Genomic DNA, 23,699 nt, shown 5'->3' on the forward strand with positions numbered 1-23,699 from the left:
GACAAAGAAATCGCATATGATCCAGCTAAGCCACTCTCACTGTGTATCTGAGGAAGCCAAAGCGGCACCCCAAAGAGATTCGCTCTGTCCCTTACTTGTGGCTATTGTCACATTAGTCATAGGCACGACATGGAGTTGGCCCAGGTGTCTAGCAGCCGATGCACGGATAAAGAAAACAGGTTATATATCCTGACTGCAATTTCAGCCATAAAGAAAAGCTTAATGTTTTCATTTTCAGCAATCCGAGTGGATATTGTATTAAGAGAAATGAGCAACACATAGAAAGACAGATAACCACAGTCTTCTCCTAAATATGAATGTTGCAAACATCGACATAGAAATCAAATAGCAACTGTTAGTAGATGAGAAGAGATACAGAGGGACAGGATTAGATCCCTCAGTGCTGTGTATATGCCTTGGATTATCACACTGAGCCCCATTAATGTGTACAACGAGCACATCTTAATAAAAATAAAACATCCCCCATTACAGCTAATAGTTTGTGTGTTGATATGTGTAAGTTCTGTGATCATTTGCCATGAAGCAGGTAGAGCCCCCACCTGTGTCCTGTGCTTTCATGGGAAGCCTGACTGAATGTTAGCCTGAGGAAATTCATGGTGTGGGAATGGGTGAGGAAGAGAGACCCTGCGTCCTGCCTGTTAGCCAGAAGACTTAACACTGGTTTCTAGAATGCCAGAGGCTCTTCCCCAGGTGCAAAGATCAACCTGGCTGACTTCAGTTAACTTCCAGTACAGAAGAACTTTGTAAGTGACTTGTCCACAGCACACTATTTGTAAAAGAAACTCTATTATTTTCCCTTTTGGTTTTTAGTCTATGAAACCATGTTTGCCAAGAGAGAAGACTGGCAAGGATTAGAAAGAAGTGAGCTGCTGAAGTACTTCAACGACTGTGGTCATTTCCCCACACAGAAGCAGATCGATGAGCTCTGGGACCTGTTCCACAGATGTGAGTACTGCTGCCCTCATCCTTGTCCCGCCTTCCCTCTTCTCTCCGTGCTTCTCCTCCTCTTCCTCTCTGATTTATTGTTTAGTAATGTATATTCATTGCACATTGCGTTTTATTAAATAAGTATGACTTCATGCGCACATAACTTTTATGTTTTGCCTTAACGTCGACTACACCTTTTCCTCAAATTTGTTTGTATCCAAACTTAATCTATCTGAGAAAAGGCTGGTTGAAAGAAGTTGAAGTTGTATTTTGACTGAAGAGCATAAAGAAGATGATTTCAGCTTTAACTTTAAAAATAAACATTTTGATATAAGTTACAATAATAATAATAAGTTACATCCAGCTAAGTATGGTAATTACTTTTTCAATCAATACAACGGATACTTGGGAAAAGCAATTTCAATTTTGACTCTTGGTTTCAGAGGATTGAAACGCGTAGTAAAAAGGGAGTGAGAGAAGGGAGACAGAGTTCCACAACAGGCTGCAGTACACAAGGCTGTGCCTTAGTGATGTATTTCTGAATTCTCCAGAACTTCCTAGAGTAGCATCATCAGTGTCAGAACCAAAGCCTTCAACAGCAAGCCCATGAGGGGCCATTTCATTAATAGCAAAGCTATACTAATATATTTAACCCACGGAATTTTAAAAATTGCTGCTAAAATCTTTCTCCTGGTTAGTTAAATTTGATGCCGATAAGCAAAGTCAGCTTAAAAGGCATAAATATAGTAAGGTAAAGCATCTTTCCAATTGGAAAATAAGTTTTTGCTGGGTGCATGGATGAGAAGTACAGAACTTGCCTAGCATACACAAGGTCATGGGTAAAATCCCCAGCAATTCCAGAAAAGGAAAATCATTTTGCCCCAGACCGTAAACAGATAAAATGATAAAAATGTCTAATATTTAATAATAATAATTTATGTAATAGACATTTTTTCTCTTCTCAAACCAGTAAGAGGGAATATTGTCCCAGGTATGAGAACTCTTAATGAATAATTAAAAACATTTCAGCCCGTTTTCTTCCTTATGCTTATTGAAGCCTAATGAACAAATATATTTGAGGAGTATGATGTGGGATGTTATGCCACACATCGATGGCCAAAACTGCTAGCCGGGATATTAGTGGTTGTGTATAGTTCCCTTATGCATACATCTGCGTACATGTGGGAGGGGATGGTGAAGAATTCTCACTTAACAAGGTTTGAGTAAGCCATACAGAATTGTTAATTCTCTTCCGCTCATTAAACTTGTGTTTAAATTATGCTGCTGTATTGTGGGTATACTTTGCATTTTACATTTACAGACTAGCTTCAATGACTTTTCCAATAAGACAGGTTTTCTATAAACTGTCATTCTAATTAATAATTCTTATTAATTATTATATTCTAAAAAACTAATTAAAAACCTTTTTCTTTCAATTCCTAAGGTTAGGGAACTTTCTTGTTTTTATTTATGTGCATTTCAGGGTGTGTATGCATGTGTTTGTGGAGATGTATTCAGAGGCCAGAGAAGTGTCCTGCTTTATGACTCTCTATTCTCTGGAGTGTAACAGTAATATTAATATAAATGTAAGGAGAAAATTAATACAGTGCCTGTTTTTCTTTATCCTAGCGAGTTACCCAATAAAGACCCCAAGCTTTATTTAATCAATCTTTACTACACAATTCTTGGGGAGTCATTAATCTATTTTAATCCTCCAAGCTAATCTGGCTACCTCCCAGCCAAAATCCCTGAGATCCTTGCGTTGTTGTATTGGTCTGGTCCTCTGGCCTTCAGGTGTATTTTCCTATGATGTTTCCTCTCACCCTCATTGTGGCTGAGTCCAGTTTACTCTTCTTTCTTTCCGCATTCCTTGGCTGGCCAAAGTCTTACACGGTTCTCTCTTCTGGCCAGTCATTGGCTGATCAGCTTTTATTGACAAGGCTAAGAATAAGTGGTAAGCCTTGTTTACACAAACTTGAGAAAGGAGATTCTTGACATAGGCATTTGCAATGCTCCGTCAGGATTGAAACCGGATCTGAGCGAGAGAAATCAGCATCTGAATAACACAAAGATTATCTTTAAATAGCGCACAATAGCATTCTGCAAACACTGAATCTATCATTTCTTACTAAACTTGAAGTTCACAGTCATTTGGTTAGGTTGGCTGAAAAGGAATTTCCTGTCCTTGTCTTCTCTTGCCCTCTCTGTGCTGGCATTGTGGGTGCACACCTCACTTTTTATGTGACCCTAGGTCAGGTCTTCATGCCTGTCTGGAAATGATTCTTACAAGGTGGACAGATTTTATCCTCTAGAAAACAACCATAATATTTTCAGTTTATTGTATGTTTAATGATATTGCCCTGTCCCATTAAAGACTCCTTTGTTGCCCACGATAGTTACTGAAAATGAAGTTAACAATGGGAAGAAAACAAAAATCTTGGAGAAGTACTGGTCATTTTGACACACATCATTTTCAAGAGAATCTGATTGCAGATTGTCAGTCAGCCATCTTTATCCACACCGACTCTGCTTGTGGGTGGCAGCTTGATAGATACAAGCTACACATAGAGCATTTAATCTAGTTCACATTTAGTCAGTTCAGCTGATTAACTTCTAGCATGCAATATCAAGTAGGTCAGATTCCTGGAAGGCTTTGCATCTTTAGGTATTTTTTTTATCTTTATTAACTTGAGTATTTCTTATTTACATTTTAAAGGTTATTCCCTTTCCCAGTTTCCGGGCCAACATCCCCCTCCCCTTCTCTATGGGTGTTCCCCTCCCCATCCTCCCCCCATTGCCGCCCTCCCCCCATAGTCTAGTTCACTGGGGGTTCAGTCTTAGCAGGACCCAGGGCTTCCCCTTCCACTGGTGCTCTTACTAGGATATTCATTGCTACCTATGAGGTCAGAGTCCAGGGTCAGTCCATGTATAGTCTTTAGGTAGTGGCTTAGTCCCTGGAAGCTCTGGTTGCTTGGCATTGTTGTACATATGGGGTCTCGAGCCCCTTCAAGCTCTTCCAGTCCTTTCTCTGATTCCTTCAACGGGGGATCTTTAGGTATTTTTAACTCATTGTTATTCCTTATTCTCACTACTATGGTAACATTGGAATTGTAACTGAGGACAGGGTTTCAGTTTGAAAAATTTCTTCTGGGAGAAAGAACTGTACTTGGGCTACATGTATTTTCTTCTTAAATGCCTCTTCCTCTTTTTCCCTTGGTAAATTTATCCAATTTTCTTCCTCTTTGGACTTCGTGCTATACTTTGGACTGCTGTTGCTATACCTAGAATTACATTTTCATCAGGGTCCAGGAGCTCACAGAGACTGACAATGAGGGAGTCTGTATGAATCTGAGCTTGGCCTTGTGAATATATGCTATGCTTGTGCAGGTTGGCCTTCTTGTGGGACTCCTACCAGTGGGAGTGGAGGCTATCTCTGACTCAATTGCCTGCTTTTGGGACCCTTTTCCTCCTATCGGGTTTCCTTGTCCAGCTTTGATATGAGGATACATGCCTAGTTTTATTGTAACTTGTTATGCCTTGTTTGGTTGATATTCCTGGGAGGCCTGTTCTTTTCTGAAGGGAAAGGAAGAGGAGTGGATCCAGGAGTAGAGCAAACGTTTGGGGAAGGGACTGGAAGGAGTGGAGAGAAAGGAAAGCACAGTCACGATGTAATATATGAGATAAAAAGCAGACAAACCAATAAAACTATAAAAGATATGAGACTAGCAAATACTGATGGTGAAATAATATAGAAGAACTAAAGTTTAAGTTGAGGCAAAACTTATTAGTAAGTAACCCTAGAATAAGTGTGGCTCACTTCTTAACAATGTTTGATGTTCATTTACGCGTTAGCATGTTCTCCACTTTGTCCTGTTCTACTAACAACATTCTGGTGTGTGACTCTACTATGTCTTGTTTACCTGGCCATTGGTTTAGTGGCTGTTTAAGTTGCTTTGTCCTTTTTTGCTATGATGTACTATGGACATCTTTATGCCTTGATTTGCATTTCCCTAGTAATGAGTTAAGAGCAAACATTTTTTTCCTATTCTCAGTAGACATTTCTTTTCCTTCTGTAGAGGAATTTGTTGAAATCATGCATATCATTTGGTGTTTCTCTGATAAATAGTATACATCATTTTCCACGATATCAACACATGTGCATTCATGCACACATGCACACTCACACTACATATAATATTTTATGTTATGTTATATATACATATATAAGTCCATTTAGTGTTGCTTTGAGAGACATAGTCTTTACATAGTTTATTAACTCTAATCAATTTACCCATCCAGGCAGACTCTGCCAATTGTTTAAGGTTTGGAAGCTGTGTCTTTGTGTTTCACTCACTGCTTATTTTAAAGTCATTTTAGTCTGTCTTCTTAAAGTTGTGGCTAAGTCCCATTTTCTGATCTATGTTTGTGTTTATTGTGTTCCTCATCTCTATAATGTTTTTCCTCTATTTATCGTGGTTATTGTTTTTTGATTGCTACCATATTTTCTTAGAATTCTTTATGGTTTATGGTAACAATGTGAATGTTTATCTTAGTTCCTTTCAAGACTGCACTAAACCTAACCCCTAAATCCATGATTACTGGCAGCCTGCTTCCTAGAGCATGAGGAATCTGTTCCTATTTTCCTGCATTTCTCATGTTATGTTCCTGCTAATATTGAATCCTGGATATTTTAGGTACAGTGTTCTCAGAGGTATGGAGTCTGCTCAGTTCCAAGACTTTATTTATTCATTTACACTTGATTGGTGGAAATGGAATAAAGGGAACCCTATGCTCATTGGCTGTTCATTCCTGTAATCATTATTTAAAGATTGTGTGTGTGTGTGTGTGTGTACATAAAAGAGGTCAAAGGAGGATATTGGATGCCCTGTATCTGGCGGTATGGCTAACTGTGTACTGACATGGGTGCTGGGAACAGAACTCTGGTCCTCTGAAAAAGCAGCAAGCATTCTTAATCAATTAACTGTCTCTCCAGTCCATGGTATTGTTTAGTTCTTTATTGTTGTTATTGATGCTGTTGTTATTGTTGCTGCTTGAGTGACGTTTCAAAAAGCTACTCTGTACAGTGCTCACCCAATGATTGAATATTCACTCAGATACTTTGAGTTCACCACGTTTATATCCTCTGCCCACAGTTCTGTGTGAGGGGTGGAGCTAATGTTCAGTCGTCAGGTTGTATGTCAGCCCCAGGCTTGATGTTCCCCAGTGGTCTGGAGGACTTCCTTTGAGTCATTTGATTTCTCACACAGCTTTGAAGGACATTCTGTAGTTTTTCATTTCCAAGGGTTTCCTATTCCATTCATGGCAGATCTCTCATTGATGCCAGCTCAGACCGAGCTTTTCTGTGTATTTCTTACACGGTTGTTTTTTTTCTCCTAGTGTCCATGTCAGTTTGCATCATTTCAAAGCCATCAATTTGGCTTAAAGCGATAGCTGGTTAGGAAAAGATCATTTGTATTTGAGCATTTTAGTATCTGCTCAGGGATTCATATTCTTGCCAGAAACTTCAGTAGTTATACTTTTCTTGCAAAAGAGAATGCTTAGAAGAATGGAGGTAGGCAAATGAAGAGAACATTAAGCCCAAATCTGAAGGTCAGAAACCAAGGGGCAAAGATGATTTAGATATGTGGCTACAGTTAGGAAAATGTTACTTCTTCCAATAACAAGCAGTCGGAATATCCCTTTGACCACCATGCTCGTGTCAGCAGTGAGCTGAGCCACCTGACCTGTTCTGACACAAGCTTATTTAGAGCGATTTGAGATGTTTATGTCATGTAACACTAGATCACTGGGGAATAATTAAATGTTACCCTGTCTGCTGATGGCTGTAACCCTAAGTCCTGTTGGGTCTATGTGTATCAAGATCCAGTTTTCTAGCATTCAGTATTTATGTATGGTGTGCATGTGCGTGCGTGCGTGTGCATGCATGTGCCTGTGTACATATATAGGATCCAGAAGTTGTAGTTAGGTCTCATCCTCTATCAGTCTGTACCTTATATTTTGAGACTTTTTCATTAAACATAGAAGTCACCATGTCAGCTAGACAAGTTGGCTAGCAAGGGCCCGGGATCTGCCTATCTGTATCTTCCCTGAGCTGTGGCGACTGATACGTGTGTGGCTGTATCTGGCTTTATGTGGAAGCTGGGATCTGAACTCAGGTCCCTCATGCTTGTGCAGCGAACGATTTACCATTTTAGCAGTGCCCCCTATTGATTTTCGATGAAACTGTTATTTATAAATACATTCTAGAAACTACTGTCCAGCACTCTAGGGACGCTCACCTGTAACTGGACAAATGCAGTATCAAAAGTTTTCTTCATGAATGTGCTGAGTGTGAAGGTGTCACAGGTGTTAATCATGGCTTCAATCTGGAGATCAGAGAAAGGTACAGGGAAGCTAAGGCATGAGTTAATTGTTGAGGGCTAGTTAACTAGATTGAAAACAAACACCGATGTTTGATAAATAGGAGGGCACAATGACTTAGAATTCTCTAGGCAGCCAGTACATCTGAGTAGGAAACCAGATAGGTCTGCCGGGGAAGTGGAAAGGGCACCATATTACTGAAACTTCTGGATAAAAGCAACACCACCACCATCTGCCTGGTCATTTCCTGGGCACAGTGATGGTGTTTGCTTTTCTCTACAGGGGGAATTTTACTGTTTTGAAGTGTTTATTCAATTTATCATCATCTGTCCAATAAAAAATAAATGCTTCCAAATGTTTAATCCAAATAAAATTTTGGATGTAAATCAGTCATATTCCAGTAGGAACTGTTTAAGCAATTTCTAATATTTCCTTCCCTTGGTCATTGAGACCTTACATTTCAGCTTGAAAATTTGAGTTTAAGAACATTTAATCCCTTCAAGCTCGGGGACGCTTTTCCTTCACCTTACCTTGTCTGAGGCCTGTATCATCTTTCACATCGATAAAGTGATGTCAGCTTCTTCTTCGGATTTACTGACGAACATTAAAACGCACTAGGTGAAAGTGGCGTGTCCAACATTGACGACATTAACTTATTTCAAACGAAGGCAAGCAAGTGCAGCATCAGGCGCTTTGACCTCACTGTACCGTGGCAGGAAGTGAATGGCATGTAGAGGAAGTCAGGAGCTGCGAGCCCCACAGTTCATATCACACCACGGCATCATGTTAAGATCCTCCAGGATCAACCATGGCCATACACGTGGATGGGCATCTTAATGTGCACATGATATTACCAAATAGAAGAAATCTTCATACCTTATTGCCTTTGTCCTGAAGCTGTGATCTTAAGATCAGAATTTGGTGTATATATATATGTTTTATACTGTAAATTTCTACATGGAAAGTGGCAGTCTCATGCTCACCATTGCTTAGATTTTAGTGTAGGGTCTTTGTTGGCCTAACGTTGGAGCATTTCCCTTTATGAAGTGATTCATGAAGTACAGTAAGAATAATCTTATCAAGGTTACTACATATTATTATTTTATAGTAGTATGTAGACCTGGTTCTCTAGGTTTCCAGGCTAACTTCGAACCCACCCTGTAGAGTTCTGTAGGCCAACTGACTTCCAGTCTGTGCTAATGCCCCCCGCCTCTGACCAAGTCCTGGGATTATAAAAGAGAGCTGGATTTGGACGCAGCTTTAAATGGAAGGAATCAGAATGAAGTAAAACGCAGAAGAGCTTAAAAAAAAAAGACTTCTGTCCAAGTTGGTCCCTTTCTATTAGGCAGCAGAAATTATTTGGATTCATTCCTACTTTCTTTTTCTTTTTATGGTTTCCAGGAGTAGCTGCAGTCCATTCTGCGTCCTTCTCTGTGCACCGAGGAGCCCTTCAGGGGTTGTGATTCAATCCATTTTCTGTGCTGTCACTTTCCACACTTAGCCCCATTCATACTTGGAAATGCATCCACTGCAGGAGAGTTCCTTGCTTGACTTCTTGAAGAAGTTTTCCCCTCTGCTTTCTCCGGGTGCATTCTTGTTTGTTGTTGTTTTGTTTTTTTTTTTTTGTTTTCTCTTGTTTTCTTCCTGTTGGTGGATGAAAAAGAGTAATAGAGAATCATTTGGCTATGTGTATGAATACACATAGGATGATACTTTAAGTTTTAAATCTGATTTGTTAGGAGGGCATAGTTCTGAACTTTATACTTAAAAAAAAAAAGAAGTGTAACTGTCTGTCGCAGCTAACACGATGAAATAGCATCTAAATCTCAGTGTCCTGGTGCACACTGGTGACCCAGTACTGTGGAGGTGGGGACGATCAGATCCCTGGGGCCCCTGGGCATTCGACTACTTGAAGATCTTCAGGCCAGTAAGAGACATTGTCACCCAAAATAGGTGGACAGCTCTTTATTAACAACTGCCAAGGTTGACTTCTAGCCTACATGCACACACATGCGCGCGCACACACACACACACACGCACACACACACACACACACACACACACACATTGTTCACATGCATACTTTTACACACAAAAGTTATACACACACATACAAAGCAAAAAACAACGATAAAATATGTTTTCGTTATTATCAGAAAAACACTAAATGAAATCTATGAATGTATACATCTACTACTTAATAGATAGATATGATGCTATAAATATTTTACATGTTTAATCCAGTATCTTTAGGAGGATTACGCCATCACCTGGGGATAAACTGTTTAATATTGTAAAGACTATTTGAGTTACGGTTTAGTCGGAAGACAAAAAATTGTCCAGGAATTTGTGTAAGAAAAAAAAAAACTAACACGATGAATTATTAACCCTAGAGAGGAACTGGATTATCAATACAGTATCCGTCATCTAGTGGGGGCTAATAACTAAAGAACTGAGTAGAGCAGATACAGGGAGTGAGGCAGGATGCCAAGCAGGCCACAAACAATAGAGAAGATTGCTCACCCTAGCCTGACATGTCCTTAGAGACCATTCAGTTCCAGCTCAGGGAATGGTGGACAGTACTGAGGTGCCAGGCCTGTGGATCTATGTAAAGCCACTTTCTAGGGTTTGAGAAGAGCCTGTGTGCGGGGGTGTTAGAGGAGGATGCTAAGGAAACGGTCCTGCTTGCCTGATGTCTACATACTCAGGCACGTGTTGAGACACATCCCAGAACTACAGCTCTGCATTCCTGAGGTTCCTCCATTGACCTCTGAGGTGAATGTTAAAAGTCAGGCCCTAGCCTGACAGGGAAGACAGTGAGGGCTGGTGCTGGAGCTCTGAGGTGGTGGACTAACAGATCTGCCTAGCAACAGATCTCTATTCTAATTATGTAGAACTGCCTTGGCTTATTTGCCAACTCCCCCCAAAGAGAGTTTTAACAAAATAAAGAAAAATAAGAGGAAAGGAAAGAATCAAACATAAGAAGGCATTCCATGGAGGTTTTCTTCAATATTTCTTCTTTAATGAAAACCTAACTAATGCTGTGCCAGAACAGTCACTATTTTCATCATTAAAACATTCTAATTTTATCATCCCCACCTCTTTCCTAACCCTCCTATGTTTGATTTACCCTGCCCTACCTTCAAAGCCTCCTCTTTTTTTTTAATTGTATTTTTTATTTACATCTTAAATGTTATCCCATTTCCTGGTTTCCCCTTTAGAAACCCACTATCCCACCCCACCCCTGTTGCTCCCTCACCCTCCCACCCACTCCTTCCCACCCACATGCCCTGATGTTCCTTTACACTGCAGCATCAGGCCTTGACAGGACCAAGGGCTTCTCCTCCCATTGAGGCCCAGCAAGGCCATGCTCTGTACATAGGCAGATAGAGCCATAGATCCATTTCTATGTTCTCTTGGAAGGGTGGTTTAGTCCCTGGGAGCTCTGGGCAGCCTGGTTGGTTGATATTGTGGTGTTCTAATGGGGTTGCAAACCCCTTCAGCTACTTCGGTCACTTCTCTAACTCCTCCATTGGACCCTGCCTTCAGTTCAATGGTTGACTGGCAGCATCCTCCTCGCTATTTGTAAGGCTCTGGCAGAGCCTCTCAGCAGACAGCTATATCAGGCTCTATCAGTCAGCACACACTTACTGACATCTAATCTATATCAGATAGCTATATCAGTCAGCACACGCTTACTGACATCATCAATATTGCTGGGGTTTGGTGGCTGTATATGGGATTCATCCCCAAGTGGGGCAGTCGCTGAATGGCCTTTGAATCTCTGCTCCACACGCTGTCTCCATATTTCCTCCTGTGAGTATTTTTGTTTCCCCTTCTAAAAAGGTCTGAAGTATCCACACTTTGGTTTTCCTTCTTCTTGAGATTGATCTGGTTTATGAATTGTCTCTTGGCTATTTCGAGCTGTTGGGCTAATATCCGCCTATCAGTGAATGCACACTGTATGTGATCTTTTGTGACTGGGTTACCTCACTCAGGATATTTTCAAGTTCTATCCAGTTGCCTTAGAGATGAGCTATAAAAATCTTATGTGATACTACCTTAAAGATCTTGGACAATTCTTTGTTAATTACAAGTGTTCGAAGAAAAAGAATCTTGGTATATCTGTTTTCTGTTTTCTGGTTTTTATGTTAAAATGTTAGACCAGGGATGTTAATTCTTTCTTTATTACCAGCTTGTAAAACTTTGTATTAATTCAACATTTTGCCAGAATAGTCTGATTTTGCTCCTTAATGGCAATTTAAAGTATTCAGTTGTGTTGTAGAATTTATAATGTAACGTTGTTCATTATGTATCTTAATTTTTATGTAGCTTTGGCAATCACTGCTGTAGACGATAGGATCTGAGCCCAATATTGACAAATCTCTGTAAATTTTTGTCAGGACTATATAAAGGATATGATTTTAGTTAAAGTAGTTCTGACATAGGTCAGTCCATGTTTTGATTATATCTTAACACTAAAATTGTTAAGTAGTGTTTAGTTTTTATCTTTTAGAATAAATATGTAAGACATATAAAACGTGTGAAAATTAAAACAATCCTCTCTCTCTCTCTCTCTCTCTCTCTCTCTCTCTCTCTCTCTCTCTTACAGATAGTGAAGGAAAATATTCTGAAGTAATCAGAAAGTCCAGTGCTATTGAACTATTATTTACACTCTATCCTCCTCAAGGTGCCAGAGTGAACGCTGGCACAAGACTGCGGTCCACGTGGCTGAGACCCTTGGTGGATGGGGAAGAAGGCTATAAGTACATAGGTAAGATGCTTGTTTTATTTCTGATGAAAAGGAGGAAATACTATGTCCTGCTCTAGGGCTCTCACCACCACCTAGATGATGCACATGCATGCTGCAATGTCCTCTTTACTTCCTAGGCATTGTGTCTACTGTTTTAAAAGGGGGTATTTTGTGCCTTTTGTGCCCTTACTAGTGTAGTGGAACCACACTGTGGTAAACTATTGCTGAATGGTGGAGAATTGGGAGGTTTTGACTTTGAATGAGTCATGTGTATCCTCTGTATACATCCACATGCAGTGCTATGCACAGTCATAGACATACCTTTCTCTTGGTCATAGAGCTTCAGTGAGGATCTTGCTATTGCACGGCTCTCATCAGTAGGAGATAAAAATTGTTCTTTTCTACAGCTTTTACCAGTTACTGAGATCAGTGTTTGTATGTTTAGCAAGTCCAACAAACATTTATTTACTATATTCTTTTATACTTCTAATTCACATTTTCAAAGTAACTAACCATTTGGAGTCTTTGTATTCGCAATTTTAATGTTTCTGTGGTGATGTCTGTTCCAGGATCTTGGACACTTTTGTATTGTTTGGAATATTGTCAAGCTGTAAGCTCTGTAGGTATTCTCAGGCAGAAATCCTGCATTGCATACATGTTTTAAATTCATGTTTCATCTCTTAAATAGAGTCTTTTGAAGAGATTTTATTTGGTGAGGTCCAAGGGACCATTGCATTTCTTTACGACTTACACCTTTTCTGTCATTTTTAGGATATACCGTCTGGACTTGTCATAAAGGTGTTCTTTATAAAAATTTCAGCTTAAGGGCTTATATATTAGTAGAATTGGTTTTGAGTAAACTTTGTATGTAGCTCAAAGTATAAATTAAACTTTTAAATTGCACTTTATCTCCAAATTTTCTACCAGCATTTACTGAAAAGATCGTTTTATGAATTAAGCTCACATTTTGGTCCAAGCCAAATAAAGTATATCATTGGCAAACATGTGAATGAAATCTATTTGGTGCCATTAGTTACAAAGGATATCAACATTAGAACGGTAGTGAACCAATGCTACTTATCTATTGAGAACGATAACACGTCTTTGATATTAGGTCTACCAGAGTGATATGTGGCAAAGGCATGGAGCGTACACTGAGGAGGAAATTTCAAGAGAGTTGAATTACCTTAGAAATACTTTCAAACTTTCTTATACTGTTGCTATGTTCAGTCACTAAATTCAGGCAACTTCTCTAGGCGATTGCTGAAGATAAGAGAAATAAATTTTTACATATAACTTAAAAAATGAAATTAAGAAGTAGCATCTTTGTGTTTTGATATTATAATTACATCATTTCATCTTCCTCCTTCCAAATCCATGCAGTGCCCTTGTTCTGTTTCAAACTAATGGCTTTTTTCTTTAGTTGCTTTTACATAGATTATATAAAATGATTTTTATATAAAACCTTATATGTATGGATGTATGTATCAGCATCATTCATAATTTGTAGAGTCTGGAAACACATAAGTGGCCTTTAATTGGTGGATGGAAAGCAACATTATATGTAATAACTAATGGTACCCGGAAAAAGATAGGAATACATAGGAACAAACTGTTGCTAAGAGGAATAATGATATGGAAAAACTCCGATATGTCCTGATAAATGAGAAAGCCAGGTTCAGGTGCAAGACATTGTATGGCGCCGTCGAAGTGACAGCTGGGAAAAGGAGAAGCAGCGCAACCAAAGCAGGTCTGTGACTTGTGGAGCTGAGTAATTGTGACTGAGTTCAAGTGCGAAGATGCTGCACAAGGGACCTCTCAGGGTCATGGGACAGCTTTGCACTTGGATCAGTGTATTTGTTAAGCACATGTATGGGAGTCATACAACTCCAGATGAGTCAAATCCCCCAAAATTATACACTTAACTTAGAAAACTGTGCTGTGGACACATTTTAAAAAATGGAGGCACACATCAGTTCTTAGTCAGTAGGGGATTTTTACAGCAGTCTGCAGTGTGTACTGAATGCCCGGTCCTAACTCACTAATATTAGAAGTTAGGTCATCCCAAGTGTTAGCAAGGACTGCAAGAACATGAAACCCAGCAAAATTCTGCTCATGCAAAATTGAACTGCACACACAGTCTTCACACACACACACACACAAAAAAAACTAAAAAACTTGCCACTCTCTAAAAATGTTAACCCCACCCTGCCCTCTTCAGCACAAACAGACACTGGTATTCATTTACCTATTTAACAGGAAGGACTCAAATGACCAACTACAGGTGGACAGAAGGAATATGTTGTGTTATGTAGATGTACATACTTAGAAACAGAAAAGAAAACAAAACTCTTAAAGCTAGTGTTGTACATGAGAATATGGGAAGTGACATGATTCTGCTGAGTGAAGAAAGCCAGATGAAAGGGACCTCATCGGTCTGATGGTTCTCAATTTGAGTAAATATAGAGTAGGCCACGGAAGGAGACTGAGACCTCTTAGGAAAGCAGATAAGATTTTGGAATTAAAGATGAAGTGGGTAAGGGCGATAGGAGTGGTTGGTATCAGACTGTATAATTTTTCACGGGTAAAATGTCAAAAATCCGTCCCATTGAAGACTGTAAATTGCGTGCAATTATTGTCTAATGTCTACCCCTCAGTAAAATTATAAAAGGAAGTATGGAGATATATTTGAAAATATTAAACTTTTATTTTGGAAATTGCTATGCCTGCAAGTATTAAGGCTTGCACATAAATGTTGAATACTCAGTCGAGTGTTGCCCTGGAGGTTGTGGCTCAGTGGTAGAGCACTCACTCTGTGTGTGAGCCATTATTTCAGTCTCCAGAACGGCTAAATGAGTAAGTCACATCTCATTAGAATTTCATCAGACTGGTGTATAGAAACTCATATTAATGTGCTCTGTTTAGTGATATTCTAGAGGAAAAAGAAGAAAAGAAACATTTTTAAAATGATGGAAAGCATTTAGTTTGAAGGGATATGTCTCTGTAAATTAATCAATACTATGGTTCCTATTTATTTTGTCTTTGTGTTCTTCCACCTACGGTTACTAGAACTTGATCGGTTTTAGGCTAAAGATTGGTTTTTACTCTGTAGAGCCAGCTTGACTGATATCCTGTCATAGTAAACACAAAGGAAACCTGACAGCAGCTTTGCCCTATGCCGAGGGCTCTTTTATTAGGTTTCTAGGCTGATTTTTCCCTCTGCCATTTTGGGGAAATGTCCAGAGCCTTGCATCATCTTGAATTACAGTTGTTCTTAAATTAACCAACAAGAGGATTTGAATCATTTCCCTTAAAAAAGATCAGTTTATTTCAGAAATGTTTCCTGAATCTGAGGAGCTCTTTAACTATAAATGTTTGAGAGGAGCTAGAATTGGGAATCTATGTTGTGCTCCCATATTAATACTCTACAGTGTAAGCACTTGTGTTTATTGATTTCACTCTGTAGATTCACTGATGTGCCATAACACGACCGAGGAACAGTTAACAGAGATCTGAGAGCTGTATAAAAGCCTCGGGTGGCAAACAGATTAGTCAGGCCTATGCCTTCCCTGAAGAGACACCTTTCCACCTATATTTTTAACACCATAATTCATAATGTAAGAGTGGTTAAATGTAACGACTGCTGAATATATTTGTCATAATCACGATTTGCTTAATTTGCACAAATAATTTCTTCTAATGGTAATTTATAATCTTTTTCTACTATGTAGAAAAAGAGTTCAGTTTTTAAAGGATACATATCTTACTAGACATATTTAGAAGTGCTCTTTGGGGAAGCTAGTTTTTAAATATCATCTGGTTATTTTTCTATATAAGCCTTCTGTTCTTCAGTTACCTGACCCTCTGGCAGAGCTCGCCCTTACCCTTGCTTCAGCTCCTGCTCTCTCTCAATCAGGCAGGCAAAACTTCTTGTCCTAAATTACATTTGTGTGTGTCCTCGGTTAGCTTTCAATCTGGGAGGTATAATTATATTAAAGAACATCGCAGCCCTATAATTCATAAAGTTTTCATGGGAGTTGCTTTAAAGTGTCTCAAAGCAATGACCATGAAAATAAAATCACTTTATTGTGTGATTATAAGGTTTCTTTCTAATTAGTTCAGGCCATGGGGAATGAGCATAGATCGTAAGGACTACTTGCATGGATTCATTTACAGTATTTCACACAATGAATTCTACATACTGTTATAACATACAGGTTATTTAGATTATACGATCAGCACTGAATCCCTCTTTCTTGAGCCTGCCACTCTTTTGTGACCCATTTAAGAAGTATGTATTGGGGAAAAGTGAAGGGGTAGGAAGGGGAAATGCAGTGTGGTTATGGGTCAAAATACATTGTATACGTGGATTAAAGTTCTCTAAGTGATAATAAAATATACCCCAAAACAAAATTTTAAAAGGATCTTTTTATAATATTCACCTTGTTTTGGTGTCTTTAGGCAAAAACTGACATTTATTTATTTACTTTAAATTTTTTATTAGATATATTTCCTTACATACATTTCAAATCTTAATCCCCTTCCCGGTTTCCTGTCCATAAGCCCCCATTCCCTCCCCTTCCCCTCCCCCATACGGGTATTCCCCCATACAGCTCCCTTACTACCCCCCCATATTCCCCTGCACTAGGGGTTCAACCTTGGCAGGACCAAGGGCTTCCTCTTCCACTGGTGCCCCAACAAGGCTATTCTCTGCTACATATGCAGTTGGAGCCCTGGGTCAGTCCATGTATAGTCTTTCAGTAGTGGTTTAGTCCCTGGGAGCTCTGGTTGGTTGGCATTGTTGTTCTTATGGGGTTGCAAGCCCATTCAACTCTTTCAATCCTCCCTCTAATTCCCCCCAAGGGGGTCCTTTTCTCAGTTCGGTGGTTTGCTGCTAGCATTGACCTCTGTATTGGACATGCTCTGGATGTGTCTCTCAGAGAGATCTATATCCGGTTCCTGTCAGCATGCACTTCTTAGGTTCATCAATCTTATCTAGTTTTGGTGGCTGTATATATATGGGCCACATGTGGGGCAGGCTCTGAATGGCCATTCCTTGAGTCGCTGCTCTAAACTTTGCTTCCATATACCCTCCTATGGATATTTTTTCCCCTTTTAAGAAGGAGTGGGAGCATTTGCATTTTGGTCATCCTTCTTCTTGAGCTTCCTGTGGTCTGTGGATTGCATCTTGGGTAAAAATTTGACATTTATTAAACATAGGAATTTATTCCATTTTTAAACACAGTCATCTCTTGACAGTCAAGTTTGGTGTTTAGTGATCTTTCCTCAGAGTTTTCTATTTAACTCCATAAGTACCGAATCTCTCTTTTTCTTATACTCTTTAAGTATCCATAAATTAGAGCTTCGTATAGATCATTAAAACTCTTGTAAAATATGTCATTTCAAGTAACCCTCAGAAACCCCCACTCCCACTCCTCAGTGTGTTTTAGGTTTTTCACTCTGAATGCTTTGCATATTTTTCATGTTTTACATGTGATTGAGTTTGGAATAAGATTATTAATACAGTTCTGATTTAAAGTAATTTTAGGTTCTACCAATTTCCTTTATAATTTTGAACCATGTAGATGATTCTAAATGCACATCTCAACACTTATTTGGATTTCTATCCTTGATTTTATAATTCTGTAAAGTTTCTATGTGACAATATAATTTCTGCATTTTCTTTTATCTTTTAATTTTGGTATCCTGACTCTTGTCCTGGTTTCAGTCAGTCTCCCAAAATATATACATTTATTATTCTTGCCAAAACTAAGATGAATTTTGAGAACATTCTTTGAAGTCATCTAAAGTATTATTGTAAAATTAAAAAAATGATTTTAAAGGACAAATTGTATAAATATAAGTCATTTATTTCTGATTAAGTATAAAAACGACCTATTAAAATTAAGAAGCATTTAAATATATGGTTAGCTGAATGTCATCCTATATAATACCTACTTGACTGGAGGTGAATAATATAGTCACTAAAAAATGCGTTTTAGACTACGTCAGCCTTAACATGCTGTTTGTGCATCCACTAATTTATGTTCTCTATCAAGCGTATGCTCCCATAGGCTCCACTGTTACGTTTTCTACTTTCTGATTTACTCTCCATAGTGAGGTATGAATATCTTTTCACCTTAGGTACAATTGCTGATGAGAAAAGTGTGTGTTTGCACTCAGTTGTTAACCCCCTTAGTCCTTGGTGTCCTCCCAGATAGCACAGCTGCGAGCCCTTTGGAAGCAAACTCTGCTGCCCCCAGCTAAACTGTCCATGTGTGCTCAAGCTTTTAAAAATTCTTAAGAGTAATTATTTTCCTCAGTTAGGTAAATAAATATATTCTGTGTTAATCCCCCCCCTGCCTTTTTGCTTTTTTTTTTTTTTTCGGAGCTGGGGACTGAACCCAGTGCCCTGAGCTTGCTAGGCAAGCGCTCTACCACTGAGCTAAATCCCCAACCCCTTTTTTGCTTTTTTTTAAACCTTGGATATTAATGATAATATCCTACCCTCATCAAATCAAACTAAACGAGTGGCATTACTCAAAAAGGAAAGCCAAGCTTTATCAGGTTTGCGAGATAAAGGTCGTATGAGCCGCAGAGGATGACTGGTTTGCCTCTCACTACTTCACCGCTCAACTTTTAAAATGGACATTGAAGGATGACTTATTGTGAATCCTGCGTCTTTAATAACCGTGAACTGTCTGCTATGTGGTTGGCAGTGACGTTTGCGCAGTCATTTTATCTCGGTTGCCACTCTAGTCCAAAGCTCTGTCAAGAGTTTTGCACATGCGGGCCGAGCCTCAGTCCTGTTAGTGATGCAAGGTCAGACAGAATGCGCCTGTAGAAAGAACTTCACAAAAAACCTGGACCGACATCCAGAAATTATAAAAATGATGCCAGGCTTCCAATATCCAACATGAAAACACGAAGTCCGCTGTCCACTCTGTAAGAGAAAGTTATTCTTACGGTGCTCAGCGTCTCTGAGAAATCTGCATTTGACATTCTATTTGGTTTGGAAGAAGAACCCATGAGAAACTTCTGAGTATTCATGACTTTGTGAGGTCCTCTCATACTGCACGGAGAATGGCTTTGTTACCAACAGTTACAGTAGAAATGACAGTGTATCACTTCTGAGCTAAAACCTAAACCATGTTCTAGCTTCGGCTTTACTCTCTCTTGGAAAATTGCTCTGAGTAAAACACAGTTGCCCACTAGTGAGGCCACTCCAGCATCCCTGTTGAAGATGGATTGAGCTCTGATTATAGGCCATTAGACAGTGCAGTCTATAGTCAGTTCCTAGTCTATGTCTCCCAGTCCTCTGGAACTGGAAGCTCCAGTCCAAGCACGGTAGTAATGTCCTGAGACCCTACAGTGCAGCTGACAACCACTCTAGGTCTCCATTTCCTAGGAACCATGTGAGGTAAATGTATATTTAAGGTTCTACCTTAGGTAATTGGTTGTGAGGCAGCTGATAGTGGTATGGCGAAAGTCAGTGAACGGATCATTGATAAATGGTGAGATGAATTTTAAACTGGTTCTGGTGTGGTTTGACTATAGCAATCAAGATTGTTTAAAGGGGGTTAAGAATAGCTTCTGGCATTACCAGAAGCCTGTGACCAGAGTTGTAGGAAGTTATCGTTTTATGAAAAAAATTTTTTTTGTTTCTATTCCTGCATGACTTTTCTACCACTGGAGGACAGGAGGTGGGTTTTCTTTTTTGTTTTGTTTTTCTTTTTTGACAGAAACTTTAATGTAACCAGATAAATTGGTAACATAATGTATGGTGTTAGGCATACCTTTTAGGATGTACATATCTTTAGTCAATTCAGTCACTTAAAATATTAATTAGTGGGTATATTTATAGTCATAAATATATGTGGCTACAGATACAAATATATTAGAGATGTTTAGGTAAAATCAAATTCTTCATATAATTTGGGCTGCCCCTATGTGAAAGGGTATTTTATGTAATAAATTTGGGTTTTTAAGACTCCAATAAAAAGGTTGAGGTTTTATTAAAATATCTCTGCCAGTCACAAAAGACCTTAGAAAAAGTGATGTAGAGACCCAGGAGAGAGCCTATTTCAAAGTCTAGTTACTTACTTTAGCTAATGAAGTACATTCCTGTTCAAGACAGGTTTCTCTGGAAGGAATGGTTCCCTGATCTATTAGAGATAGATATTATGTAACAAATATTTTGTTTTTTCTTAATTTCACTAAGTAAAATGTATAGGCAATCCATTAAGATGAACACCCTACACACATAATTTCACATACATGAAAGTATATCTATAAAAAATTATGATTTCTGGTGTATGTATATAGCACATAATCAATGATGAAAATAAAATATAAAATAAATATCGCTTACAAGTAAATTATTTATAATTTCCATATAGTAAATATCCATGGAAATTATAGGTAGATAGTATTGATTCTGGTACCTGAGCAACTAATAAAATGTGGCCTGTGAAAATATGAACTTTAATTGTATAAATGCTAATGTGCTAATGTTCTAGAATATACAACGAGATACTGATATTCTGAGACAGTACATATGAGACAGCCTAAGCCTGGCAACTACAGATACAGAGTATCAAAGGCACTGTACATTTGATCACATACCCTATAGACTATTGCTTTGGAAGTTTCTAATTTTCAAAGGAGTGGGCAATTCTTAATAGAGCTCTTAATAAGAGGATATATAGATTTTGTTGTTGTTTGTTTGACATTGTCCTTGTGTCCAGGAATACTTAGTATCTATTAGAAAATGTCAAATAAAGCATTTTTGTCTGAGCATAGAAATTAACTGAGATGAGTGCCCAAGTGCTTACTCACAGGGTTTTCTCACATAGGATGGAGTAGAACATTTGAAATTTGTTTAGTATAGATGTTTCTAGTCATATAATGACATTTTATCTATTAAAGGAAAATTGTACCCTACATCTCTACCCCAGAAAGACATTTGAGGCACTCAATTATGACCGCAAATACAACATATTCGAAGTTTCAACATCGACAGAGACATATCCCTGAGCAATCACAGCACCTAAAATAAACATGTACATAAACACATAAATACACAGTGGAAAATCTTAGCATTAAGTTTAGTACACATAAAAGTACATGTTCACAATATCCTTAAACCAAATATTATAACTTGAGCTTTTGAATTGTGAAGACTTATCGTGACAGTTAATTTTAGTTGTCAACTTGGCTTAGCTAAGGAACGCTAAGGTAGTTGATGAGATATTTCTGAATGAGTTTGTTACAGACTTTACAGTAGATATTGGTATTTGAGACAGTGGACTAAGTAAGAAAAGCCTTTTTCACCAATGTAGTGAGCATTGAGTAGTCTGTCTAAAGCCGGAACACGACAAAGGGGTGGATGGAAGGCACACTACCTTGCTGTTTGAAGCGGGACATATTGTCTTCTCCCTTTGGCAATAGTGTTCTTCATTCTGTGTCTCTGGATTAGACAGGCACTCACATCATCAGCCACATAGCCCTTGAGCCTTTGACTCATATTAAAGCTTACACCACTGACCCATCGAGTATGGACTCATCAACTGGCTCCTCCGGACCGTCACCCTGAAGATCTGAGACTGCCCAGCCTCATAGCTGATCCTTCACGGTCTCCATCTCTCACCCTTCCTCTCAAGTCTACCTCTGTCTCTCTTCAACCCATCATCCCTCCCTGCCTTTTATATTGTTTCTGTACCTCTTGAAAGCATTTGCTAACTCAGTTGACATGAATATAAAAGTGATAAAGTTAACTCTTTTCATTTCCTAAGTTTGCATGACTCAGGGTCGTGTGCTTTAAGTACATTTTTTTTATTTCACTTTCTCTTTAGTATACACATGATAGAAGCTGTAATAAACGTCATTCTGATGAGGATGATACCATATCACATTGAAGCTAAATCGCTTTGGATCATGGAGTTACTGGGCATACAAGAAGATGTCAGTTAAGCTATTTGACTTTAGACCAAGTTTTTTTTTTTTTTTTTTTTTTTTTTTTTGCTTTGCAAGATGTGCTTTTATTTTTCTTTAAGTTATCTTGGCAAAGACCAGAGAGAATAATTAATTTAATGGTAGTGAAAATCTTAAATCAGCAAAACAGTAATAGAGAAATCCAAAATGGTATTGATTGAAATTTTTGTAATTTTTTTTTTTACATTTTTTTTTTATTAACTTGAGTATTTCTTATATACATTTCAAGTGTTATTCCCTTTCCCGGTTTCCGGGCAAAATCCCCCTCCCCCCTCCCCTTCCTTATGGGTGTTCCCCTCCCAACCCTCCCCCCATTGCCGCCCTCCCCCCATAGTCTAGTTCACTGGGGGTTCAGTCTTAGCAGGACCCAGGGCTTCCCCTTCCACTGGTGCTCTTACTAGGATATTCATTGCTACCTATGAGGTCAGAGTCCAGGGTCAGTCCATGTATAGTCTTTAGGTAGTGGCTTAGTCCCTGGAAGCTCTGGTTGCTTGACATTGTTGTACTTTTGGGGTCTCGAGCCCCTTCAAGCTCTTCCAGTTCTTTCTCTGATTCCTTCAACGGGGGACCTATTCTCAGTTCAGTGGTTTGCTGCTGGCATTCGCCTCTGTATTTGCTGTATTCTGGCTGTGTCTCTCAGGAGCGATCTACATCCGGCTCCTGTCGGTCTGCACTTCTTTGCTTCATCCATCTTGTCTAATTGGGTGGCTGTATATGTATGGGCCACGTGTGGGGCAGGCTCTGATTGGGTGTTCCTTCAGTCTCTGTTTTAATTTTTGCCTCTCCCTTCCCTGCCAAGGGTATTCTTTTTCCTCATTTAAAGAAGGAGTGAAGCATTCACATTTTGATCATCCGTCTTGAGTTTCGTTTGTTCTAGGGATCTAGGGTAATTCAAGCATTTGGGCTAATAGCCACTTATCAATGAGTGCATACCATGTATGTCTTTCTGTGATTGGGTTAGCTCACTCAGGATGATATTTTCCAGTTCCAACCATTTGCCTACGAATTTCAAAAACTCGTTGTTTTTGATAGCTGAGTAATATTCCATTGTGTAGATGTACCACATTTTCTGTATCCATTCCTCTGTTGAAGGGCATCTGGGTTCTTTCCATTTTCTGGCTATTATAAATAAGGCTGCGATGAACATAGTGGAGCACGTGTCTCTTTTATATGTTGAGGCATCTTTTGGGTATATGCCCAAGAGAGGTATAGCTGGATCCTCAGGCAGTTCAATGTCCAATTTTCTGAGGAACCTCCAGACTGATTTCCAGAATGGTTTTACCAGTCTGCAATCCCACCAACAATGGAGGAGTGTTCCTCTTTCTCCACATCCTCGCCAGCATCTGCTGTCACCTGAGTTTTTGATCTTAGCCATTCTCACTGGTGTGAGGTGAAATCTCAGGGTTGTTTTGATTTGCATTTCCCTTATGACTAAAGATGTTGAACATTTCTTTAGGTGTTTCTCAGCCATTCGGCATTCCTCAGCTGTGAATTCTTTGTTTAGCTCTGAACCCCATTTTTTAATAGGGTTATTTGTTTCCCTGCGGTCTAACTTCTTGAGTTCTTTGTATATTTTGGATATAAGGCCTCTATCTGTTGTAGGATTTGTAAAGATCTTTTCCCA

General features: G+C 39.0%; 1 protein-coding gene across 6 annotated transcripts in view; it reads left to right on the plus strand.

The window, feature by feature from the left end:
* Positions 1-23,699, plus strand: part of Iqcml1 (IQ motif containing M like 1) — a gene marked incomplete in the record, with an annotated part of 220,276 nt that overhangs the window by 153,176 nt on the left and 43,401 nt on the right. For all 6 annotated transcript variants that reach the window (NR_197271.1, NM_001432086.1, NM_001432087.1 and 3 more), the window contains 2 exon segments: positions 832-966; positions 11,942-12,103. Coding sequence is in view for 5 of the 6 variants with exons in the window: in NM_001432086.1 (NP_001419015.1) it covers positions 832-966; positions 11,942-12,103 (297 nt within the window).

This window comes from Rattus norvegicus, chromosome 19 (genome assembly GCF_021556685.1).
Source record: "Rattus norvegicus strain SHRSP/BbbUtx chromosome 19, alternate assembly SHRSP_T2T, whole genome shotgun sequence".
Classification (NCBI taxonomy): Eukaryota; Metazoa; Chordata; class Mammalia; order Rodentia; family Muridae; genus Rattus; species Rattus norvegicus.